Genomic DNA, 25,084 nt, shown 5'->3' with positions numbered 1-25,084 from the left:
GAATCTCTGGGACAGGGATACATTCAACCTTCCATTTCACCTGCCTCCTCGAGTTTCTTTTTTGTGAAGAAAAAAGATGGAGGTTTGCGCCCGTGCATTGACTATAGGGGTCTTAATCAGATTACTGTGAAGTATAGTTACCCTCTGCCTCTTATAGCCAGTGTAACTGAGTCATTGCATGGGGCGCGTTTCTTCACCAAATTGGATCTCAGGAGCGCTTACAACCTGGTGCGTATCCGGAAAGGGGATGAATGGAAGACATTTAGTACTACCTCTGGGCACTATGAGTACCTGGTCATGCCATACGGGTTGATGAATGCTCCATCCGTTTTCCAATCATTTGTTGACGAGATCTTCAGGGACCTGTATGGGCAGGGAGTAGTGGTATATATAGATGACATTCTAATATACTCCACTACTCGCGCCGAGCATGTGGCTATGGTGCGCAAGGTGCTTGGTAGACTGCTGGAGCATGACCTGTATGTGAAGGCTGAAAAATGTTTGTTCTTCCAACAGTCCGTCTCCTTTCTAGGGTATCGTCTGTCAGAGTCAGGGGTGGAGATGGAGAATGACCGCATTTTAGCCGTGCGTAATTGGCCGACTCCAACCACGGTTAAGGAGGTGCAGCGGTTCTTAGGGTTTGCCAACTACTACCAGAGCTTTATCCGGGGCTTTGGGCAGGTAGCGGCTCCCATTACCTCACTGCTTAAAGGGGGACCGGTGCAGCTGCAGTGGTCAGCTGGGGCAGACAGGGCTTTTAATCAACTGAAGGCTCTGTTTACTTTGGTTCCTGGGTTGGCTCATCCTGATCCCTCCTTACAGTTCATAGTAGAGGTGGACGCGTCCGAGGCTGGGATAGGAGCTGTGCTGTTTCAGCGCTCTGGTACGCCACCGAAACTCCGTCCTTGTGCGTTCTTCTCAAACAAGCTCAGCCCGACGGAGAGAAACTATGATGTGGGGGATCGGGAGTCGTTGGTTGTAGTTGGAGCTCTGAAAGCGTGGAGGCATTGGCTTGAGGGGGCTAAACACCCTTTTCTCATTTGGACTGACCACCGCAATCTGGAGTACATCCAGGCGGCGAGGAGAATGAATCCTCGCCAGGCAAGGTGGGCCATGTTTTTCACCCGTTTTGTGTTTACTCTATCCTACCGACCAGGTTCCCAGAACGCTAAGGCAGACGCACTGTCTCGCATGTATGACACAGAGGAACGAGCCATGGATCCCACTCCCATAATCCCGGCTTCTTGCCTGGTGGCACCGGTGGTATGGGAGGTTGACGCAGACATCGAACGGGCGTTACGTGCGGAACCCACTCCCACCCACTGCCCAGTTGGACGTAAGTACGTTCCCCTTGATGTTCGTGATCGATTGATCTGTTGGGCTCATACGTCACCTTCCTCTGGTCATCCTGGCATCGATCGGACAGTGCGCTGTCTTAGTGGGAAGTACTGGTGGCCCACTTTAGCTAAGGACGTGAGGGTGTATGTTTCCTCCTGCTCGGTGTGCGCTCAGTGTAAGGCACCTAGACATCTGCCCAGAGGGATTTTACAACCCCTACCCGTTCCACAACGACCATGGTCACATCTGTCGGTGGTACTGTCACGACTTCTGCCGAAGTTGGTGCCTCTCCTTGTTCGTTCGGCGGTCATCGTCGGTCACCGGCTTTCTAGCTGCCACCGATCCATGTTTCTTTGTCGATTGGTTATGTCTTGATTGTTCACACCTGGTTCCCATTTTTATGATTACTTCCCTATTTAAACCCTCTGGTCATCGTGATGTTTTGTGCGTTATTGTTTTACTGTTGGCATTGTTCGTTGTGTTTGTAGTTCTTGTTTTCCCTGCGTGGATTTTGTATGCAGAATTTTTATTTGAGTAAATGACTTATGTTTTACTCAGTTCGGTGTCCTGCGATTGACTCCTTTTCCTCATCACCTATACACTGACACTGACAGCAGGACAATAGACTCTTACCGAGTCCACCAAATGCATTTTTTCGAACGTCGTCTGGATGGATCCATAACGAATTACTATGGGAATAAATATCACTGAATGACAAAAATATTGGAATAAAGTAGGCTAATGAAGGCAACAAAATGTTGCTTACTGGAACACCCAAAGTCATCCAATTGTTATAATAGGATTTGAAGCAATAGCCTACCCGCGTGTGGTCAACTATTTCAGCACCATTTCGAGCTGCTCTGAGACAAGCAAGCGAACTTAATAAACATGTGCATTTTAAAACAGTTTTTTTGAATGAATTCAATAATATATTTGTACCACTGTAGATGCGTGCGGTCAGTAAGAGTTGAGTCCTATTGTAAAGTGTAGCCTGAAGGCCAAATTGGGCAAACTTGCAATGTATTCGATGCTTTAGCACTCTAAAACCTGATTTGCCCCAACCAAAAAATGCATCAACCCCTACAAATATAATCATTCATTATTAACCCTGCATTATAATTGTATAAAAGCCCCTTAGATATTAATTTAGAATTTAATTAGGTCTACTACTGTACAATGACATTTTATTGATCTGCCAGAATTTTCATTTAGAGATTCCGGTAAACTCTTTGATGTTTCCTTTTATGTGTCCTACCAATTACTATTGGATTATTCACCATGACAAATGTATTTCTTAGTTAGGTTGGCTTTTGTGGAGATCAGACTGTTTTCATCTGATATTTGTTTTTGACCAAATGTAAGCCAGAACAAATACTTATTTCACTTTTATAATATTCTTGTTGCTATTGTTATATGTAAATACAATATTCTCTTGAGAGGAATTATGGGGTGTTATTTTTGCCTATTCTCATTGTCCTGTTGGTTTTTCAGACTGCTCAGTAGCCTAATACACATATGCATTTTGAAATATATATATTTTTAAATTGAATTCAATAACATATTTCTACCATGGTAGATGCTGTGTTTTTGGTTGATGGCCAATATTAAAAACAGTCAAATGCATTTGTGAATTCTTTCACTTTATTGTTTAATTATGTAAGGCTCCTTTGTCTTCTCTGTGCTGGAGTTCTTTTAAGAATAAAGTAGGCTAATGAAGACAACAAATTGTTGCTGACTGGAACACCCAAAGTCATCCAATTGTTATAGTAGGATTTGAAGCAATAGCCTACCCGCGTGTGGTCAACTATTTCAGCACCGTTTCGTGCTGCTTAGAGACAAGCTTGAGGACTGGTCTTGATAGATTTTTATTTTCACAGAATCTCCGTTTGGGTATTGGTTAGCCTACAATTAGGGTGTGGAAATGTTAGGATTATTTTGCTCTTAGTAGCCTACTCCTGACCGGTCATGTTGTACAGCGACATATTTTCCTAATAGAAACCCTGAGGGTTTCGTTTTTACATTTTTCTTGGAATAGAAACAACATAATATTAATCAAATTAAGCTACATTTCTTAAAATCAATCCCATATACTATGTTCTTACAAAAAAGGTTTTAAATTATCTAGTACAGCCAATATTAAAAACTGTCAAATGCTTCTCAAATATGCCCTCTGGTGGTCAAACTAGCATTAATGGCAACAATGGCTGACACTTAAATAAGGTGCCATAGAATTATGCGGCAGTCCGCAAGCTGTGCTGCAGTACGACGCAACTTTTAAAAGAAGAACCGCTGTATAAGCACGAATGTTCCAAAATGCAATCAGTTAGCGGGAAAACACTATTCTCAAAAGTAATCGCAAATGCTATTATGCATATAATGCTTTATTATTAGGCTCTACGCCAGTTGTAAAGCAGATGAATGTGCTTAATCTTAAATTATTTGGCCACTTTAGTTGTGATACAAAACTTATCAAAACATATAGGCCTATATGCGAGTGCGAGTATGATTTGAATTCACAGCAAAAAGGCATGCGTTGTTTCTTGCCTTAAGCTGGGCATCATACACAAGTGATAATTTATCATTCACAAGTTATAGGCTAATATTGTCACCCATTAGACTATTCTTGATTTAATATTGTCTTTACATATACTAAATAATATATGTGTGAAATTTGTTTTGATTTAGAATAGATCATTATCCTGCAACTGTCTCGAAACAGGGACGGGGACGGGGACGGGGGAATTGTAATCTATGCAAATAGCGAATTGAGGACACTTTTCCCGTGGTAAATTTTTATGATAGCCAGGAAGGCTATACTGCTGTTGTAAAGAGAAGCAAAGTGTTTAATATCAAGAAAGTATGCCTAGCCTATAGAAAGCTGATGGGTCCCTCCTCTTTTTAACAGAGGCCATCAAAACTCAGTTTTCTCACGGAATTGCATAGGCTATAGAAATGTTGCTCAACATGATTTGATTTTTGATCACATTTGCATTGATGTCAGAGTGGTTAGAGGGACAATAGAATGCTGAGTACCAGGCAGTTAGCAAGTTTGGTAGGCTACTAATGACCATCAGGAGCATTAGAGTTAGGAGAAGCCTAGTTACGGTGACTAAACGGTCCCGTGGAATTTAACTGAGGTCATGACTAGTGACTGCCGGTGTGGCGGTAATATGGTCACCGTAACAGCCCTATCTGTGGATCTGTAGGGTCGGTATGCAAATTGTATTTCATCAAGGAAGTTGGGTAAGGTGGAGGTGTGATCTGATTTGCTGAAGGGTGGAGCAGGCAAGGGTCTTGTAGCCTTCCCAGAAGGGAGAGTAACAATGTGTAGCACAGGAGATGTGTTGGTAGATTTTATTTGCCTCAGATTTCCTTTATTAAAGTCCCCAGCTACAATAAATGCAGCCTCAGGATATGCGGTTTCCAGTTTGCACAAAGTCCAGTGTAGTTCCTTGTGAGCCATCGCGGTGTCGGCTTAGGGGAGAAATATACAGGGTAGTGACAATATCCAAAGAAAATTGTCTTGGGAGTTAATGTTGTCGGCATTTGATGGTGAGATATTCCAGATCGGGAGAACAAAAGGACTTGATTTCCTGTACATTACCACAATCACACCATGAGTTGTTAATCATGAGACATACCTCCCACCTTAGTTTTTTCCAAAGAGTTCTTTCCTCCTGTCAGCGCGATGTAAAGAGAACTTTGTTGGCTGTGTGGATGGGGACAATATATACGGAGAGAGCCTTGATTCCGTAAAACAGAGTATGTTCCAGTCCCTTATGTCTCTTTGAAAGGAGATCCTAGCCCTGAGCTCATCTACTTTATTTTCCAGGGACTGAATATTTTAGCGAGTAATATACTCGGAAGCGGTGGATGGTTTGCTCGCAGCCTGACTAGAACCCGAGCTCTCCTCCCTCTGGTGGAGCATCTGGGATGAATGGGGCTGCCTCGGGAAATCCAAACAAAAGATCCAGCTCTGTGGTGGTAAATAAACAGCCACGAAAAGTATAGCTGAGAACTCTCTAGGCAAGTAGTGTGGCCTGCAATTTATCACAATATACTCTACTTCAGGCGAGCACAGACCCCCCCACCCCTCTCGTCTTACCGGAGTGTGCTGTTCTATCCTGCCGGTGCAGCGTATATCCCGCTAGCTGAATATCCATGTTGTCATTCAGCCACGATTCTGTGAAACATTGGATATTACAGTTTTTGATGTCCCGTTGGTAGGATATTCGTGATCGTACCTCGTCTAGTTTATTGTCCAATGATTGCACGTTGGCGAGTAATATTGACGGTAACGGCAGCTTTCCTACTCGCCTTCTGCGGGTCCAGACGAGGCATCCTGCTCTTCGTCCTCTGCGTCGCTTCCTTTTGCGAATAATTGTGATGTCTGCCCTGTGGGGTGTTTGGAGAATATCGTGTGAGTCCTGCTTGTTGTTGTTGAAAAAATCTTTGTCTAATCCGAGGTGAGTGATCGCTGTCCTGATATCCAGAAGCTCTTTTGTGCCGTAAGATATGGTTGCAGAAACATTATGTACAAAATAATTTACAAATATCGCGAAGAAAAACTCATAGTAGCACAATTGGTTAAGAGACCGTAAAACGGCGGCCATCTCCTCCGGCGCCATCTTGTGTAATAGATGGCAATAGTAGGTGTCATCTTCCATCACTTTTCACCCTCCGAACAACCTGTTGAAACCTGAGACCATATGTTTTTGGTTTCCCTAGGGTGGGGGGGGACTGTGTCCCTGGGCCTGGCTTTATGTGTCCCTTGCCGTGATGTTGTTGCCCCATCAGAATCAGAAAGGCCCTTTATTCAGAACCGGTCTGACAGAGAGGTGGGTTGTGTCTGGGCTTGTCCTGGGCACACAGCCAAACCACCTCAAAGCCACTTGGCCATATTTTAGTCACTATTTATTTGGAAATATCAAAGGAATCCCTGGTTTATTTGTACAGGTGACGTGTGTTAAAATTCACTGACCAACTGCTAAGCATCAGCTCTCACTTTGCCAGTTTCTCAGCTGAAGAGAAGAATGAATGACTAATCATGAGGCAGAAGAACATGAGAAGCAGACCTTGGTTCAAATATGAAACTGAAATAATTTCAAATACATCATCTGTGTTTGATTATGCTTGGCTGATTTAATGAACCAATAGAATAGTCTCAAAATGTAAAATCCTGCCCATCTGGCATTCCAAGCAGGCTAAAGCAAAAGCTCAAAGTATTTGAAATTATTTAAATTAGTATTTGAACCCAGGTCTGATGAGAAGAGATGTTGAGGTGCTCTGGATTGGCTGAGCTCCCTTGTAATTGATGGTCAGGTCTAAAAGCTGGATGACTTGTGCTGTTGGAGACCACCAACAGAGAGACATTACATTGTTAAAGCAAGTGGTAAATCTATTACTGATGTCTTAATTTGTTATTACCATTTGTAATGCTATTATTCAAATTAACCTCTCTCTCTCTCGCTCTCTCTCTCTCTCACTCTCACTCTCTCACGTAGCGTAATACAGATGGGTTCTGGAAGTCTGTGGCCCGTCATGTTCCCAGGGAGCCCAGTGAGATGAGGATCCTCAACCCTTACTTCATCCAGGAGGCTGCCTTCAGGTTCATTGGCCTGCCACACAACAAGGGACAGATGGGGAGAGGGGTGAGAGACGGGGAAACTAACTGATCGAAACATAATGCCATCAAACACAGGAATCAGGCTCTGGTTTTATACAGCTAACAACTAGTCATTTACATAAATAGCCTACAGAATATGTGTTATCAGGATACTCAAGGTAGTTAAATTACATTCTAAGAAATGAAATATAAAGAAAAAACCCTCAGCTGTTTCACACATAAGCATGCGTTAATGGCTGGGCTGGGCTGCACTGGTTCATGTTCTCTCCTTGTCTGTGTGCCTGGTCCTATCAGGACAGGTCAGCCCTGACACACAGCAGACCAGGTCAGCCCTAACATACTACCCTAACACACTGTAGACACACAGCAGACCCTCCAGGTGCCCGATAGTAGTAGCTTTTAGTAACATCCTCGTAACGTCCACACTTAGTAGAGAGATGCGGTTGAGAGCCACGGTGGGAGCAAGGACTTGGGAAGCATGGACCTGGGCTGGAGATGTGGAGGCTAGAGTTGGTTCGCCCTTCTTATCAATCAGTAGCTTTGCCTTTGCCGTAGCTGCTAAAGAAGATGCGCTTCCCTGTTGCAACATCCACACCTATAGAGGCATGGCTCCGAGCCATGGAGGGAGCAAGGACTGTAGGCTGGACAGAGGTGGTTGGCTCTGTCAGTGAGTGCGGACACCTTCAGCACCACAGATAAACCTACAGCAACTGCTCCCTCAGACACCAGCAGCCAGCTGATAAATTCACTTTGTCCTACCTGGGCGTCCAGCTATCTTTAATAGGATTTCAGGCCGAACAGAGAGAGAGCAAAAAAGGGAGAGAGAGCGAGATGTTGGGGGGGGCACTGTTTCCCACCACCAGTAACTCTGTTAAAACCTGTTATGGACAGGAGTTCCGCTAGTGGAACCCCTCGCCAACAGCCAATGTAATAGCAGGGCGCGAAATACAAAACAGCAAGAATCTCATAATTCAATTTTCTCAAACATACAACTATTATACACCATTTTGAAAATAATCTTCTCGTTAATCCAACCACATTGTCCGATTTCAAAAAGGCTTTACGGCGAAAGCATAACATTAGATTATGTTAGGACATCAACTTGACAAGAAAAACCATACAGCCATTTTCCAAGCAAGGAGAGGCATCACAAAAACCAGAAATACAGCTAAAATGAATCACTAACCTTTGACGATCTTCATCAGATGACACTCCCAGGACTCAATGTTACACAATACATATATGTTTTGTTCGATAAAGTTCATATTTATATCCAAAAACCCCATTTTACATTGGCGCGTGATATTCAGAAAATGTATTGCCTCCCAAAACTTCCGGTGAATGAGCACATCAATTTACAAAAATACTCATCATAAACGTTGATAAACTTTACAACAGTTATTGAAAGAATTATAGATACACTTCTCCTTAATGCAACCGCTGTGTCAGATTTCAAAATAGCTTTACGGCGAAAGCACATTGTTCAATATTCTGAGTACAGAGCTCAGCCATCAAAGCAAGCTATACAGTTACCCGCCAAGTTCTGGAGTCAACTAAACTCAGAAATAGTGTTATAGATCTTCACTTACCTTTGCTGATCTTCATCTGAATGCACTCCCAGGACTCCCACAAGAAATGTTATTTTTGTTCGGCAAACTCCATATTTATGTACAAATACCTCCTTTTGTTCGAGCGTTCTGATCACTATCCAAAGGCAAATTGCGCGAGCGCAAAACCAGAGACGAAAAGTCAAAATGTTCCATTACCGTTCGTAGAAACATGTCAAACGATGTTTACAATCAATCCTTAGGGTATTTTTAACATAAATATTCGATAATATTCCAACCGGACAATAGTGTATTCATTACAGAGGAAAAAGAAGGAGCTGCGCGCCTGTGTGCCTGCGCAGTAAACAACTCCTTGGTCTCAGGCAGTCCACTGGTTGACTGGGCTCTTATTCTCTGCCCAGTAACAGTAGAAGTATGAAACAAGGTTCTAAAGACTGTTGACATCTAGTGGAAGCCTTAGGAAGTGCAATATGACCCCACAGACACTGTAGTTTGGATAGGGATTAGATAGAAAAACTGCTAGTCTCAGATTTCCCACTTCCTGGTTGGATTTTTCTCAGGTTTTTGCCTGCCAGTTCTGTTATACTCACAGACATCATTCAAACAGTTTTAGAAACTTCAGAGTGTTTTCTATCCAAATCTACTAATAATATGCAAATATTTGACTCTGGGCCCGAGTAGCAGGCAGTTTACTCTGGGCATGCTTTTCATCCGAATGTGAAAATACTGCCCCCTATCCCTAACAGGTTTAACAAAATATATTGACATAGTTTCCTCAATCAAATCAAGTTTTATTGGTCGCATACACATATTTTGCAGATGTTATCGCGGGTTTAGTGAAATGCTTATGTTCCTAGCTCCAACAGTTCAATAATACCTAACAATACAAACAATACATGCAAATCCCAAAAATAAAAAGAAAGGAATTAAGAACGAGCAATACTCAATATAAATATACACTGAATGTACAAAACATTAGGAACACCTTCCTAATATTGTGTTGCACCCCATTTTACCCTCAGAACAGCCTCGATTTGTCAAAGGCATGGACTGCAAGGCATCAAAATCGTTCCACAGGGATGCTGGCCCATGTTGACTCCAATGCCTCCAACAGTTGTGTCTAGTTTGGCTGGATGTCCTTTGGGTGGTGGACCATTCTTGATTCACACGGGAAACTGTTGAGCGTGAAAAACTCAGCAGCATTGCAGTTCTTGACACACTCAAACTGGTGCCCCTGGTCCCTACCACCATACCCCGTTCAAAGGCACTTAAATATTTTGTCTTGCCCATTCACCCTCTGAATGGCACACATGCACAATCCATGTCTCAATTGTCTCAAGGCTTAAAAAACCTTCTTTAACCTGTTTCTTCCCCTTCATCTAAACTGAAATGGATTTAACAGGTGACATCAATAAGCTTTCACCTAGATTCAACGCTTAAATGTGTTACTCACATCAGCCACGTAGAACAAGCGCTCAGTCTCTACTTGCGACTCCACTTTGTCTCTGTAGTGACGATTTGCCGAAGGGAGGGAGGGGGCGGGCCTTGTAGCCGTCCCAGAAGGGGGAGTAGCAATGGTCAAGAATTATTAATGAGCGAGTGGCGCAGGCGATGTGTTGATAAAATTTAAGTAGCGTTTTCCTCAGATTTGTTTTATTAAAGTCCCCAGCTACATTAAATGCGGCCTTGAGATATGCGGTTTCCAGTTTGCACAAAGTCCAGTGTAGTTCCTTGAGTGCAGTCGCGGTGTTGGCTTAAGGGGGAATATAGATGGCCGTGATGATGACCGAAAATTATTCTCTCGGGAGGTAATGTGGTTGCCATTTGATAGTGAGGTATTCCAGATTGGGAGAACAAAAGGACTTGAGTTCCTGTACGTTACCACAATCACACGAGTAGTTAATCATGAAACATACACCTCTGACTTTATTTTTCCCAGAGAGTTCTTTCTTACTGTTCAAGGGATGTTACGGAGAACCCAGATGGCTGTATGGATGGGGACAGTATATCCGGAGAGAGCCATGATTCCGTGAAACAGATGATGTTACTGCCCCTGATGTCTCTCTGGAAGGAGATCCTCGTCCTGAGCTTGTCTACTTTATTGTCCATGGGCTAAACATTAGTGAGTAATATACTTGGAGGCTGTGGATGGTATGCAAATTAAAGCCCAATCCGTATTCCTCTTCTGCTTCGAGGGCGTCTTGGAGCAGCCCCTGTGATGAGTGGAAATGTCTTGGGAGGTACGAACAAAGGCGCCAATTCAGGAAAGTCTAATTCATGGTTTAAATTATGGTGAGTGACCGGGCAATCTAATATCCAAAAGTTATCCAAAAGTTATTTTCGGCTGTAGGTAATAATGCAAGAAATGTTCTGAGCAAATAATGTAAGAAATAACACACAAAAAAACGAAATACTGCAAAGTTGGCTCGGAGCTAGGAACTGGACGACCATGTCTGTCGGCGCCATCTTTTCAAATCTTGACTCAGCTGTGACTAAAGTCTTTCAAATAGTTCCATTACTTCTGTTTTGGTAACCTTTTTTAAAACATTTTTACATTTCTTCTTTGTTACCCCATGTGCTATTAAACTCCAGTAGTTCTAGTAGTCTACTTTACTCACTGTCCTGTTTCAGGGAACATTTGTCTTCTCTTCTGTGTTTTCCAGAATATTCCGACACTGGGGACTGTTGCCATAACAATGGCCCTCCATAACTGTGATGAGGTAGCTGTGGCTGGATTTGGTTATGACATGAGTACCCCCCACGCCCCCCTACACTACTACGAGAAGATCAGGATGGCGGCCATCAAACAGGTACAAGTGACCTGACACTGACAACAGCCATTTGCCCCGTCTACGTATTCTCTGTCGACCCCTTAAAGGGTCACAGGGGGCCTTGACACACAAACACACTCATGCACACTTACATACATCATGGAAACATGAAAATAAATATGTCATCTATTTTGTATACAATGCATTCATCTGACCATGAGGTCACACTGACCTACTGTATAGCAGAAGGTTTGTTAAGATTTCTAGCAGTCCTGTTGAAATAATGGAAGCTGAAAGAGTGGCATGTGTTATATATGTTGTCAGTCTGATAGTTAACTATGGATGATGGTTGTGTCATCCTTACCCAGCAACTCACCTCTCAACTACATGTTCACACGCACACAGTCCACACAGCATCAAAGTGAGAAGAACTGATGGCTTAGTTTGGTGCCAATGTCAAAATAGCTTCATTAAGAAAAACATTTATAAATGTCTTGTTAAACAAGAGGGAAATTTACAGACAAACTGACCTGAATATTTGAACCATAATTGGCACCGTAATTGTAAACTATTTCCAATTAAACCTGAGTTATTCTTTCTAGAGACTTTACTGTGTAGTGAACAGGTGTCTGGTGTATGTTTGGCTATATCTAGAAAGCCTCAGATCTGCTTTTCATGCACTCACTCAACCTGCGTAACAAATGGCACCCTATTCCCTATAGTGCCTATATAGTGCACTACATTTGACCAGGGTCCATTGGGAATTGGCTGCCATTTAGGACGCAGGTGTTAGTCTCCTAAGTTAGGTTATGAAAGCCAGGGTTAGGTTAGCCTCGTCGCAAACCAGGCTTCCCTAGTACAGGAAGCCTGGGGAAGTTTCATGGAAGAAATCAGCTAAAGATGGGTGGGAATCCAGTGTAAATCAGTGACGCCTCACAACAAGTCAAACCCATCAAATGCCTTGCTTGGCGGAACTCGAAAGGTGCTCCCCAGATTAGTGCTGTATGAGCAAAAGTGCATGTTTTTAACAAACAAGCATTGGTGACAAACGTTCTAGAACATTTGCAGCATGCTGGTTTTCACAGCATTTCACTGTCATTCAAGATGAGCTAAAGCTGCAGCAAGAGGGGAGAAATGGTCTCAAATGCTGGCCATATAAATGTAATTTGGACATTTCTGGAGTGAAATTTGGCTGTGCAGGCTAGCATGAGGGACAAGATGTAGCTAGCTACAATGAGTTTTGTTTTGAGAAAAGTCAGCTAACCTTGTAAGGTATAACTAGCTAGCTACCGTTAGCTACTAGCTAGTTTAATTTCTCTCACCATTATAACAACACTTTAATAAAAACAGCATATTATTGACCTAAAAGCTTAGCTGTGATTAGTATCTAGCTTATACAGGGTGATAGGCCACATAGAGCAACCCTGTACTGTATATCTCCCTCAAACTCAACTCTGGTCCTTTTTTTCATTGTTCCCCTCTAATGAGGGACTGATTTAGACCTGGAACACCAGGTGGATGCAATTAATTACAAGGTAGAACAGAAAACCAGCAGGCCCCGGACCTCGTAGTGTAAGAGTTGAATATCCTTGGTCTATCTGCTATGGAAACAACTATTTCCTTTTTGCAAGCAACATTGCTGAAATTAATAAAATGAACCTCATAATATGTTACCTGTAATGCTCATCTCCTGTAGCCTAATTGTTGTTATCTTCTTTTCATACTGTACCTAAATTACAAGGGTTGAATTTCACTAGACAATTTCATATGTCAGGACTTAACAGGAATGTACAGAATCTGGTATATGGTTTGCCTCATATACATTGTCTACTGGTATCATTTTAAATTGAGCTCAATATAGCTCAACATGTAAACAATGTGTGAGTTTAGCTGTTCTCTGAGTGCTACAGGCATATGGCTGCATTGGCTATGCATGCCATATGATAAATGGCAAAATGGATTCAGATATGCTGAGACAGATTGACAATCAAATAAAACAGATCGTACAACTAGACAAAAAGGAAATGTTCATTTGTGAATACAACACAGAAACAGACACATTAGAGACAGAACCCCTTCACCTCTTTATTACAGGATTGTGATATATGATTAACCAACATTGACACTAGTTCATTTTGAATATTAGTAACAAAAAATTGTAAAAGTTTAAAGGTGCAATATGCAGAAATCACTCCGCCATTTTCTGGATGCTAAAATTCTAATTTCAGTTTGTGACAAAACAAGCTATATATAGTGAAGAGAATTGTACCCCATAAACTGCTGTGAAATATCCTTTCAATAACCAAAAATATTGTATTTTCAGCTGTTTGAAGCTGGTGTACAAAACCAAAAGTAAAAGACTCAAATACAAAACCAATGAACGGGAAGCATAGAAATTGTGCACCTAGAATACATCTACCGCTTCTTTAAGTCACATTTCTATGTGAATTTGGTCGGGTCGACCAGAAAGTTACATATTGCAGCTTTAAACGCTTCTCTTCAAAGAATCAACTCTTCATCACTACAAAATGTACAAATAACTTAACTAATATTTAAAGATTAGACATCTAGGTATAAACAACAATAAATAATTGAGTAATAACAAGTAGGCTATTATTACTAAAGCATAATTTCAGGTGAACAAAAAAAAAATGCACACCAACGGTGGCAAACCTTGCTCCACTGGTCCCTGATCTACTGGGTGAGCAGACTTCTGTTTCAACCCAGCAATAGCACACTTGATTATCACCTCATTAGAGTTGAATCCGGTGTGTTATTGCTGGGCTGATGCACACCCAGCAGATCTCCAGCAGGGTTGACCTGCTCCAGTTGTAATAGGTTGATATATTGTAAGTAATATAACATATAGAATGTGTATAACATGCTAATATAGGTACTGTGGGCCTACACCTATAACTCATGGCATATAGGTAGGCCTATCTACAGTATGTTAGCAAATGTTGCATACAAAAATAATGCTGGTATACGCAGTTGCTTTATGAGAAGATGTTAAAGTTCATAGTTAGCCATTATTGTGTAAACGGAAGATGAAAAGTACCAGCGGCCTAGTTTTGGCCCCAAGGGAGAGCAGGTCTGCCGGAGCCATGGCCCAGTGAGAGACGGGTGCCGGCCTGCGTAGATGGAAACAGAAAAGTCTGAGCCTTTTGAGTAAAACACTGGGATAAATCCTGTATGAAAATCTGTCTCTTGGGACATTCATTGGTACCCCTCTCTTCATCTGCAAACACAGGTTTTCATTGATTTACATATCTGAGGACAGAAAACATCACAAAGAAATAGGCTTCATTATACTCAAATTAGACAGCACTGAATATTATGTTGCTATTATCTCTCTGTCTTTCCCTCTAGGGAATGGAACATTAGAATCTTTACATAATGGCCTCCCAGAAAGTTACCTATCCGATCCAGTAGCCTACACTCTCCCTTTACTGACAGCTGGAGCTGGAATTTCATCCTCTTCCTAGTCAAATAAAATGTTATTGGTCACGTACATATATTTTTCCGATGTTATCGTGGGTGTACCGAAATGCTTATGTTCATAGCTATCAATATAATACAATACACGCAAACCCAATTATTTTATATAAAGGAATTAAGAAATGTAGTAATATTAGAATGAGCAATGTCAGAGTCAGGAATGGAAATATATCTATATAATTGTGTCTATAGACATCATGGACAGCATATGAATAGAAAAGGTGTGTACAGCAGTAATTATATAGGATGAGCCTTGACTAGAATACAGTATATACATATGAAGTATATGTAAAACAGTATGTAAACATTATTAAAGTGTTCAATGACTACAGTATGTACATAGGGCAGCAGTTTCTAAGGTGCAGGGTTAAGTACCGGTTGGTAGCAGGCTTGTTCAGGGCAGGCTACTGGGCGGAGGCCAGCTAGTGGTGACAAGCTGAGTCGGGCCACGGCCTGTAGATGTTCTGGAGGGCAGGCAGTGTGCCCTCAGTGATGCGTTGGGCTGACCACCCTCTGGAGAGCCCTACTGTTGCGAATGGTGCAGTTGCCGTACCAGGCGTTGATACAGTCCAACAGGATGCATTCAGTGGTGCATCTGTAGAAGGGGCCAAGCCAAATTTCTTCAGCTTCCTGAGGTTAAAGAGTGAGGTTGAACATGGATGGACCATGTCAGGTTGTCAGTGATGTACACGGCAAGGAACTTTTAACCTTTTAACTTTTACGTTTTTTAACCCTCTCCATTGCGGCCCCGTCGATGTGGGCGTGCTCCCTCTGCTGCCTCCTGAATTCCACGATCAGCTCCTTTGTTTTGTTGACATTTACATTTTAGTCATTTAGCAGACACTCTTATCCAGAGTGACTTACAGTAGTGAATGCATACATTTCATAAAAAAATTTTTTCTGTGCTGGTCCCCCGTGGGAATCGAACCCACAACCCTGGCGTTGCAAACACCATGCTCTACCAACTGAGCTACAGGGAAGGCTAAGGGAGAGATTATTTTCCTGGCACCACTCCGCTAGGGCCCTCACCTCCTCTCTGTAGGCGATCTCGTCATTGTTGGTAATCAGGACTACCACTGATGTGTCGTCTGCAAACTTGATACTTGACTTGGAGACGTGCGTGGCCACGCAGTCATGGATGAACAGGGAGTATAGGACGGGGCTGATCACGCACCTTTGTGGGGTCCCCGTGTTGAGGATCAACGTAGTGAAGATGTTGTTGCCTACCTTCCCCACCTGGGGTCGGCCCGTCAGGAAGTCCAGGACCTAGTTGCACAGGGTGGGGTTCAGACCCAGGGTCCGGAGGTTAGTGATCAGCTTGGAGGGCACTATGGTGTTGAAGGCTGAGCTGTAGTCGATTAACAGCAATCTTACATATGTATTCCTCTTTTTCAGATGTGATAGGGCAGTGCCATGGCGATTGCGTCATCCGTGGATCTGTTGGTGTGGTATGCAAATTGTTGTGGGTCTAGTGTGTCCGGTAAGGTGGAGGGGATATGATCCTTAACTACCCTCTCAAAGCACTTCATGATGACAGATGTGAGTGCTACAGGGCGATAGTCATTTAGTTCAGTTACTTTCGCTTTCTTGGGTACAGGAACAATGGTGGACATCATGAAGCAAGTAGGGACAACAGACTGGGATAGGGAGAGCTTCAATATGTCTTTAAACACTCCAGCCAGCTGGTCTGCACATGCTCTGAGGACACGGCTATGGATGCTGTCTGGGCTGGCAGCCTTGCGAGGGTTAACAGGCTTACATGTCTTACTCATGTCAGCCACGTAGAACGAGAGCGCACAGTCCTCATGACCGGTGTTGGCCTGTACCGACGGCACTTTGTTTTCCTCGAAGCGGGTGAAGAAGATGTGTAGCTTGTCTGGGAGCAAGGCGTCAGTGTCAGCGATGTGGCTGGTTTTACATTTATAATCCATGATTGTCTGGACTCCCTGCCATATACATCTTGTGTCTGAGCCATTGAATTGTGACTGCTTTATTGCCTTACGGAGGGCATAGCTGGACTGTTTGTACATGTTCCCAGTCACCTTGCCACGGTTAATTACGGTGGTTTACACCTTTAGTTTTGTCTTAACGCTGCCAATTATCCGATTTTTGGGGGTTTGGATAAGTTTTATTCGTCACAGTTGGAACAACATCCTCTATGCACTTCCTCTATGAACACCAGCTGCCTGTGAGTTTTAGAATACATTTTAAGATTCTTCTATTGGTTTTTAAACCAATCCATGATTGTGCACCCCAGTACTTGTCAGACATGCTTTTAAGTTATGTAACCAGTAGGTCCCTCAGATCCTCTGTCACTGGCCTTTAACAATCCCAAAGCCTAGGACCAAGAGGCATGGAGAGGCAGCCTTTAGTTATTATGCCCCCAGCTTCTGGAATAGCCTGCTAGAGGACCTGAGGGAGGCCGAAACTCTGGACATATGTGGACTGTGGACACATCTTTTTAGCTTTTCTTTTCCTTAGGGTACTTTTTAGTTGTTCAGTTTGTGTCATTCTATTACGCCTGCTCTCTCTCCTCCTCTCTGGTGCCAGGCTTCCTATCATTACGCACACCTGTCACCATCATTACGCGCATCAGCACTCATTGGACACACCTGGACACCTGGCCCCTCTATATCTGTCTGTTCCTCAGTTAGTTCCGTGTGTCAGCATTATTGTTGTTTTGTTTTCCCCTGTCCAGACGCTGTCTGTATTCTGTTCCTGTCCGTGTTTCATTAAATGTTCTCTCCCTGTACTTGCTTCTCGTCTCCAGCGTCTGTCCTTACGGAATGTTGACATCAATATTTGAAGCTTCAGGGAGGTTTTTGTTTTCTGTTTTGTTGGTGATGCCGGGCCCGGGTGCCGCTGCCGTAGGAGCCAGGGGTGCCTCAGCTGGCTCGTCAGGCTCCCATGCCTTAGCTGGTTCGAGAGGTTTCCTTGCCTCGGTTGGTAAAAACAATTAAGCTTGATTTGATTTCATCTGATAAACTCAGTCACCGAGTCAGTGTATACGCCAATGTTATTCTCAAAGTCAACTCAGAACATATCAACATGCAATCTTGAAGCATAGATTCTGATTGGTCAGACCAACGTTGAACAGTCCTTACCATGGATACTTCCTGTTTAAGTTTCTGCCTATAGGAAGGCAGGAGTAGAATGGAGGCGTGATCTGATTTGCTGAAGGAAGGGCACTGGGGAGGGCTTTTTAGGGGAGTAACACTTGTCAATAATTCCATGGCTGTTTTCTACAAATGCATTTGGAGACTGTATTTTTAATTTACAATGATTACATCAAGATAGCTAGTGAAAAGAAAGTTAGCTAGCTGATTACATTTAATTAACTTAGCTAAACAGTGTGTAAAGTTAGCTAGCTAGCAGCTCAATTGAGTTAGCCTACAAAGTGGCCTACTAATATTACTGTTTTAACATTTTTCAAAATGTATTTACTTACTTAAATAGGTTCTCCCACTGCCTCTGTTTTTTTTGTGTCCTTACAAAAACAAACATTTCCGGTGGTAGCAATGCGCAGCCAGCAGCCATGTGGATGAATGGATACAAGCCAAAGAGTTTGTTTGTCACCACAGCGGGTTAGATCGTGTAGCACTTGAAACTAGAATACACAACAATCAAAATCTTGCTGCTTGGAGCCAGCAGACCATTCAAACCAGGCAGGAATATGGGTCTGTTATCCCACCTGATAGGGTCTGTGATTGGCTGACCAGTTCAACTGACTGAGTACCTGAGCAACCTGGTCCCTAACACAGAGGTGTGAAGTGGACTCTGCCACTGGACAATGGGGTCAAGCTGAGGCGGGTGATGGTAGCCTACCTCGGCAGTAAACCTACAAAGGTTAACTGCCTTGCTCAAGGGCAGAACAACACATTTTTACCATGTCGGCTCGGGGACTCGATCCAGCAACCTTTCGGGTACCTACCCAATGCTCCTACCCGCCAGGCTACCTACCGCCCCATTTATAGAAGACTATAAAGATCATTATGTCATCCTAGGTTCCAGTGATTCATTCATGAAGTGCGTCATTTATACCTGTAGCCTTTATGTTCAAAACCCTCTAACCTTTGTCATTAAACCCTCAGACATTAACCATTCAAACCTTCTCCCTATCTCTGATACTGAAGAGACAAGCTTTGTAGCCTTTTACTGCAGGGGTGCAGAGAGACAACAGGTCGGAAGAACTTTGCATCACCTCAACAAAGCTCACCACTGGATCCTTTCTACGAGGACAAGCCTCCACCCTGGACTGTGCAACCGTGTGTTAGTGTGTCACTGACCATGTAAGTGGACTTTATTAGGGTTCATGTGTATATTCTGCCTCTGTATATAATAGTCCCTTTGGACTGTGTAACTACTGTGTAATTACTACCGTGTGCTTATTCATTTGAGGGTTAAATGTTACTATCTCAGGCCTGTGTACTAGCCACACTAGTCCTGCTTATCTGGCCCTTATGGCATAGTTCAGGGGTACTTTACATGTTCAGGCTATGAGGTAAAATCTTTCCCCATTACACTCTATGAGCCAAGATGTCTGCCAGCCTATTGTGTCTCACACTCACCCAAGATGGCCGGCCTATAACATCATCACGTCCTGGCCTCTCCCAAGATGCCTGCCCCCATGGCCTTGTTATTGTCTACACGTTAACATCCTTGCATCTATTAGCCTTGCTCGCGCGCTAACTGTATAGCTTTTACGTTGTCTGCCATGTCCCAGAGCCTGTGGTCTACTAGCCTAGCATGCTATCCTGCCTCTGTATATACTGTCCCGTACTACTAGCCTGGTATTGCCTAACATAGTGTGCTACATGTATACTGTCATATTGTGTGCTACATTAGCTGGGTCCTACTAGCCTCTCTGTGTAGCCAATATTGCTAACATACTAGTACTGCTCATGCTACTGCTATTCCTTTGCACATACTGTAGCCTGTTCTGTTCATTATGTGCTATTAGCCAATATATTGCTTGCCACTTTACAATTATGTAGTTATTAGCACTGCTATTACTATGGTAGCATTACAATTACATTGTTATTATTGTTATTACTGCCTTTGTAGCTATACCAGTTGTACATTGTCTGATTCTTTCTCTCTTGTCTTTTCCTAGACATCCACTATCCCTTTCACTACTACCATCAGTCCAATTCCTATCGCTGTGTGTGTGCCTGTCTGTCTTGAATGTGGAATAAAGCGTGTTCTGTACATCTGTCTCCTATTTGTCATTATCCGCCTTCTAACAGAGAACAGTTGTACCAACATGTTAAACCAGCACCTCTATTGGAGTCCACCGCCAGTTAGTGACACTCTTTTTCACTTTAGAATCCCTCAGTCCAGAAGGGTTCCAAAAGGCATCTTTGGCAGTCCCCATAGGACAACCCTTTTGTGGAAAGGGTCCTACCTAAAACCAAAAATGTTTCTTTAAATGGTTCTCTTATGGAGACAGCAGAAGTACATTTTAAGTTCTAGATAGTACCTTTATTTCTAAGTGTTAGGGTTAGGTTGTGAAAGGGTTAGTTTGCAAAGGTTTTGTTTATGAAAGAGTTCTGACAGGGTTAGTTTCTGAAAGAGTTAGGTTGTGAAAGGGTAAAGTTGTGAAAGGGTTAGGTTGATCTGAAAGAGACAAAAAGTCAACGTTGCGGGGGATCCCTTTGATGATGAGTCCTACAGGTCACTTGACTGTGTTGCTGTGGTATCGGCTGTTCTCTGAACCCTTAGTTACTGGAACATACCAGTAACATCCACCCATCCATCTGCCCACTCAAAGTCCACAGCTATGAACCTTACAGCCAGCCGGTGATTCTGTGTTAGCATTCCCTGCTAAGCGTGTGTCCCTGTCTCCCCTGCCCACCAACATCCTGTCTGTTTAGCTTTGATAGTTTACTTCTCCCCAGTGGAAGTTTACACAAACCTTTCTGTCATGATTTAATACCCTTCTCCAAGAGTCTCGTGGTTACTCTCTTATATTCATCATGTTACTTCCCTGTTCCCACCACCAAACGAGAGGCGAGATGTGGAGTAGGATATGAAGTAGGATGTGTAAAGAAAGTCAAGTGTATAGGAGCCTGTGGGTGCTGAGTTCTAAAGAGGGGACACTACCACAAGCACCACAGTGAGTGTGTCCCAAATGGCACCCTATTCCCTTAATAGTGCACAACTTTAGACCATAGCCCTAAAACAAATTAGGGCACTATAGGGAATAGGGACACAGACAGACAAGTCCCTGTGTCTACAGGGGCCATCTGTCTGCTGGTTAAGTACACAGTACACAGGCAAAGCATCAATTCAGGACTAAGATCTAATCCTTCTACACCGTCTCTGATACTCGTTGGATGTAGCAGGGCTTGCAAACTATCACAGACTACAAAGGGAAACCCATCTGAGAGCTGCCCAGTGATGGAAGGCTACCAGATGAGCTAAATGCCTTCTATGCTCGCTTCGAGGCAAACAACATTGAAGCATATGTGAGAGCCCCAGCTGTTCAGGACAACTGTATGATCATGCTCTCCATAACCGTTGTGAGTGAGACCTTTAAACAGGTTAACATTCACAAGGCCACAGGGCCAGATGGATTACCAGGACAAGTACTCGGAGTATGCGCTGACCAGCTGGCAAGTGTCTTCAATGACATTTTCAACCTCTCTCTGACACAGTCTGTAATACTTTTGTATATATAGTGTATGTGGACATCCCTTTGAATTAGTGGATTCGGCTATTTCAGCCACACCTGTTGCTGACAAGTGTATAAAACCAAGCACACGGCCAAGCAATCACCTTAGACAAACATTGGCAGTTGAATGGCATTACTGAATAGATCAGTTAATTTCAATATGGCACCATCATAGGATGCCACCTTTCCAACAAGTCAGTTCATCAAATGTCTGCCCTGCTAGAGCTGCCCCAGTCAACTGTAAGTGCTGTTCTTGTGAAGTGGAAATGTCTAGGAGCAACAACGGCTCAGCTGTGAAATGGTAGTCCATATAAGCTCACAGAACAGGACCGCAGAGTGCTGAAGCGTGTAGTGCGTAAAAATGGTCTGTCCTCGGTTGCAACACTCACTACCGAGTTTCAAACTTCCTCTGGAAGCAAAGTCAGCTCAATAACTGTTCATCGGGAGCTTAATAAAATGGGTTTCCATGGCCGAGCAGCCACACACAAGCCTAAGATCACCATGTGCAATGCCAAGCGTCAGCCGGAGTGGTGTAAAGCTAGCCGCCAATTGGACTCTGGAGTAGTGGAAACGCATTCTCTGTAGTGATGAATCACGCTCTACCATCTGGCAGTCGGACCGACGAATCTGGGTTTGGTGGAGGGAAATCTTAACGTTACAGCAAACAATGACATTCTAGACGATTCTGTGCTTCCAACTTTGTGGCAACAGTTTGGGGAAGGCCCTTTCCTGTTTCAGCAGGACAATGCCCCTGTGCAAAAAGCGAGGTCCATACAGAAATGGTTTGTTGAGATCGTTGTGGAAGAACTTGACTGGTCTGCACAGAGCCCTGACCTCAACCCCATCGAACACCTTTGGAATGAATTGGAATGCCAACTGCGAGCCAGGCCTAATCTCCCAACATCAGTGCTCGACCTCACTAATGCTCTTGTGGCTGAATGGAAGTTAGTCCCTGCAGCAATGTTCCAACATCTAGTGGAAAGTCTTCCCAGGTGAGTGGAGGCTGGTATAACTGCAAAGGGGGGGGACCAGCTCCATATTAACGCCCATGACTTTGGAAAGAGACGAGCAGTTGTCCACATACTTTTGGTCATGTAGTTTACCTACATTTTTTAATTAGGGACAGACGTTCCGCTAGCGGAACGCCTCACCAATATCCAATCGTATAGTGTGGCGCAAAATACAAATACCTCAAAAATGCTATAACTTCAATTTCTCAAACATATGACTATTTTACACCATTTTAACCTCTCTGTGCTAGGCGGGACGAAATCGTCACACCTACGCAACAGCCAGTGGAATCCCGTGGCGCGATTTTCAAATACCTTAGAAATGCTATTACTTCAATTTCTCAAACATATGACTATTTTACACCATTTTAAAGACAAGACTCTCGTTAATCTAACCACACTGTCCGATTTCAAAAAGGCTTTACAACGAAAGCAAAACATTAGATTATGTCAGCAGAGTACCCAGCCAGAAATAATCAGACACCCATTTTTCAAGCTAGCATATAATGTCACAAAAACACAGAAGACAGCTAAATGCAGCACTAAGCTTTGATGATCTTCATCAGATGACACACCTAGGACATTATGTTATACAATACATGCATGTTTTGTTCAATCAAGTTCATATTTATATCAAAAAACAGCTTTTTACATTATCATGTGACGTTCAGAACTAGCATACCCCCCGCAAACCTCCGGTGAATTTACTAAATTACTCACGATAAACGTTCACAAAAAACATAACAATTATTTTAAGAATTATAGATACAGAACTCCTTTGTGCAATCGAGGTGTCCGATTTTAAAATAGCTTTTCGGTGAAAGCACATTTTGCAATATTCTGAGTAGATAGCCCAGCCATCACGGCTAGCCATTTAGACACCCACCAAGTTTAGCCCTGACCAAACTCCGATTTACTATTACAAAAGTTTGATTACCTTTGATGTTCTTCGTCAGAATGCACTCCCAGGACTGCTACTTCAATAACAAATGTTGGTTTGGTCCAAAATAATCCATCGTTATATCCAAATAGCGGCGTTTTGTTTGTGCGTTCAAGACACTATCCGAAGTGTAAATAAGGGTCACGAGCATGGCGCATTTCGTGACAAAAAAATTCTAAATATTCCATTACCGTACTTCGAAGCATGTCAACCACTGTTTAAAATCCATTTTTATGCCATTTTTCTCGTAAAAAAGCGATAATATTCCGACCGGGAATCTGCGTTTAGGTAAACAGAGGAAAGAAAACAAAGCATTCGGTCGACGCGGGCACGAGCCTGAGTCTCACAGTACTGTAACCAGCCACTATCCAAACGCGACATTTTCCCGAAATTTTTAATTAAATAAGGGTCGAAGCACTATGAATCTTCTCAGGTTTTGGCCTGCCATATGAGTTCTGTTATACTCACCGACACCATTCAAACAGTTTTAGAAACTTTAGGGTGTTTTCTATCCAAAGCCAATAATTATATGCATATTCTAGTTACTGGGCAGGAGTAGTAACCAGATTAAATCGGGTACGTTTTTTATCCAGCAGTGTCAATACTGCCCCCAGCCCTAACAGGTTAAAGACAAGACTCTCCTTTATCTAACCATATTGTCCGATTTCAAAAAGGCTTTACAGCGAAAGCAAAACAGTAGATTATGTCAGGAGAGTACCCTCCCAAAAATAATCACACAGCCATTTTCAAAGCAAGCATATATGTCACAAAAACCACAGCTAAATGCAGCACTAACCTTTGATGATCTTCATCAGATGACACTCCTAGGACATTATGTTATTCAATACATGCATGTTTTGTTCAAGTTCATATTTATATCAAAAAACAGCTTTTTACATTAGCATGTGATGTTCAGAACTAGCATACCCACCGCAAACTTCCGGTGAATTTACTAAATGACTCACGATAAACGTTCACAAAAAACATAACAATTATTTAAAGAATTATAGATACAGAACTCCTTTATGCAATCGCGGTGTCAGATTTTAAAATAGCTTTTCGGTGAAAGCACATTTTGCAATATTCTGAATACATAGCCCGGCCATCATGGCTAGCTAATTTGACACCCACCAACTTTGGCCCTCACCAAACTCAGATTTACTATAAGAAAAATTGGATTACCTTTGCTGTTCTTCGTCAGAATGCACTCCCAGGACTTCTACTTCTACAACAAATGTTGTTTTGGTTCGAAATAATCCATAGTTATATCCAAATAGCTCCGTTTTGTTCGTGCGTTCAAGTCACTATCCGAAGGGTGACGCGCCGGCGCATTTCGCGACAAAAAATGTAAAAATATTCCATTATCGTACTTCGAAGCATGTCAAACGCAGTTTAAAATAAATGTTTATGCTATTTTTCTTGTAAAATAGCGATAATATTCCAACCGGGCGACGTTGTATTCGTTCAAACACTGAAAGTAAAACATGGAGTCGTCTCGTGCACGCGCGCTCCAGTGTCATTGTTCTCAGAAGGACCACTCACAAAAACCCCTGCTGTTTTTCACCCAGAGACTGGAGAGCTCTCATTCCACTTTCTGGCGCCTTCTGAGAGCGATTGAAAACCTTAGAAAGTGTCATGTTACAGCAGAGATGCTGTATTT

At 42.8% G+C, this 25,084-nt stretch overlaps 1 protein-coding gene across 10 annotated transcripts in view; it reads left to right on the top strand.

The window, feature by feature from the left end:
• The window catches only part of LOC106584184 (CMP-N-acetylneuraminate-beta-1,4-galactoside alpha-2,3-sialyltransferase), a 100,335-nt gene that overhangs the window by 69,986 nt on the left and 5,265 nt on the right, over positions 1-25,084 (top strand). For 6 of the 10 annotated variants that reach the window (XM_045705919.1, XM_045705917.1, XM_045705915.1 and 3 more), the window contains 4 exons: positions 6,843-6,989; positions 11,196-11,342; positions 18,950-19,090; positions 19,915-20,009. In XM_045705919.1, the coding sequence (XP_045561875.1) occupies positions 6,843-6,989; positions 11,196-11,342; positions 18,950-19,075 (420 nt within the window). In that variant the 3' untranslated portion in view covers positions 19,076-19,090; positions 19,915-20,009. Of the gene's footprint in view, positions 1-6,842; positions 6,990-10,494; positions 10,825-11,195; positions 11,343-18,949; positions 19,091-19,914; positions 20,010-25,084 lie in introns of those variants that run through there. The other 4 variants (XM_014169171.2, XM_014169168.2, XR_006761462.1 and 1 more) reach the window with 3 other exon arrangements.

Source organism: Salmo salar, chromosome ssa23, assembly GCF_905237065.1.
Source record: "Salmo salar chromosome ssa23, Ssal_v3.1, whole genome shotgun sequence".
Classification (NCBI taxonomy): domain Eukaryota; kingdom Metazoa; phylum Chordata; class Actinopteri; order Salmoniformes; family Salmonidae; genus Salmo; species Salmo salar.
Note: the sequence above shows the minus strand (reverse complement) of the source record. Positions and strands in the feature narration are given on the sequence as shown.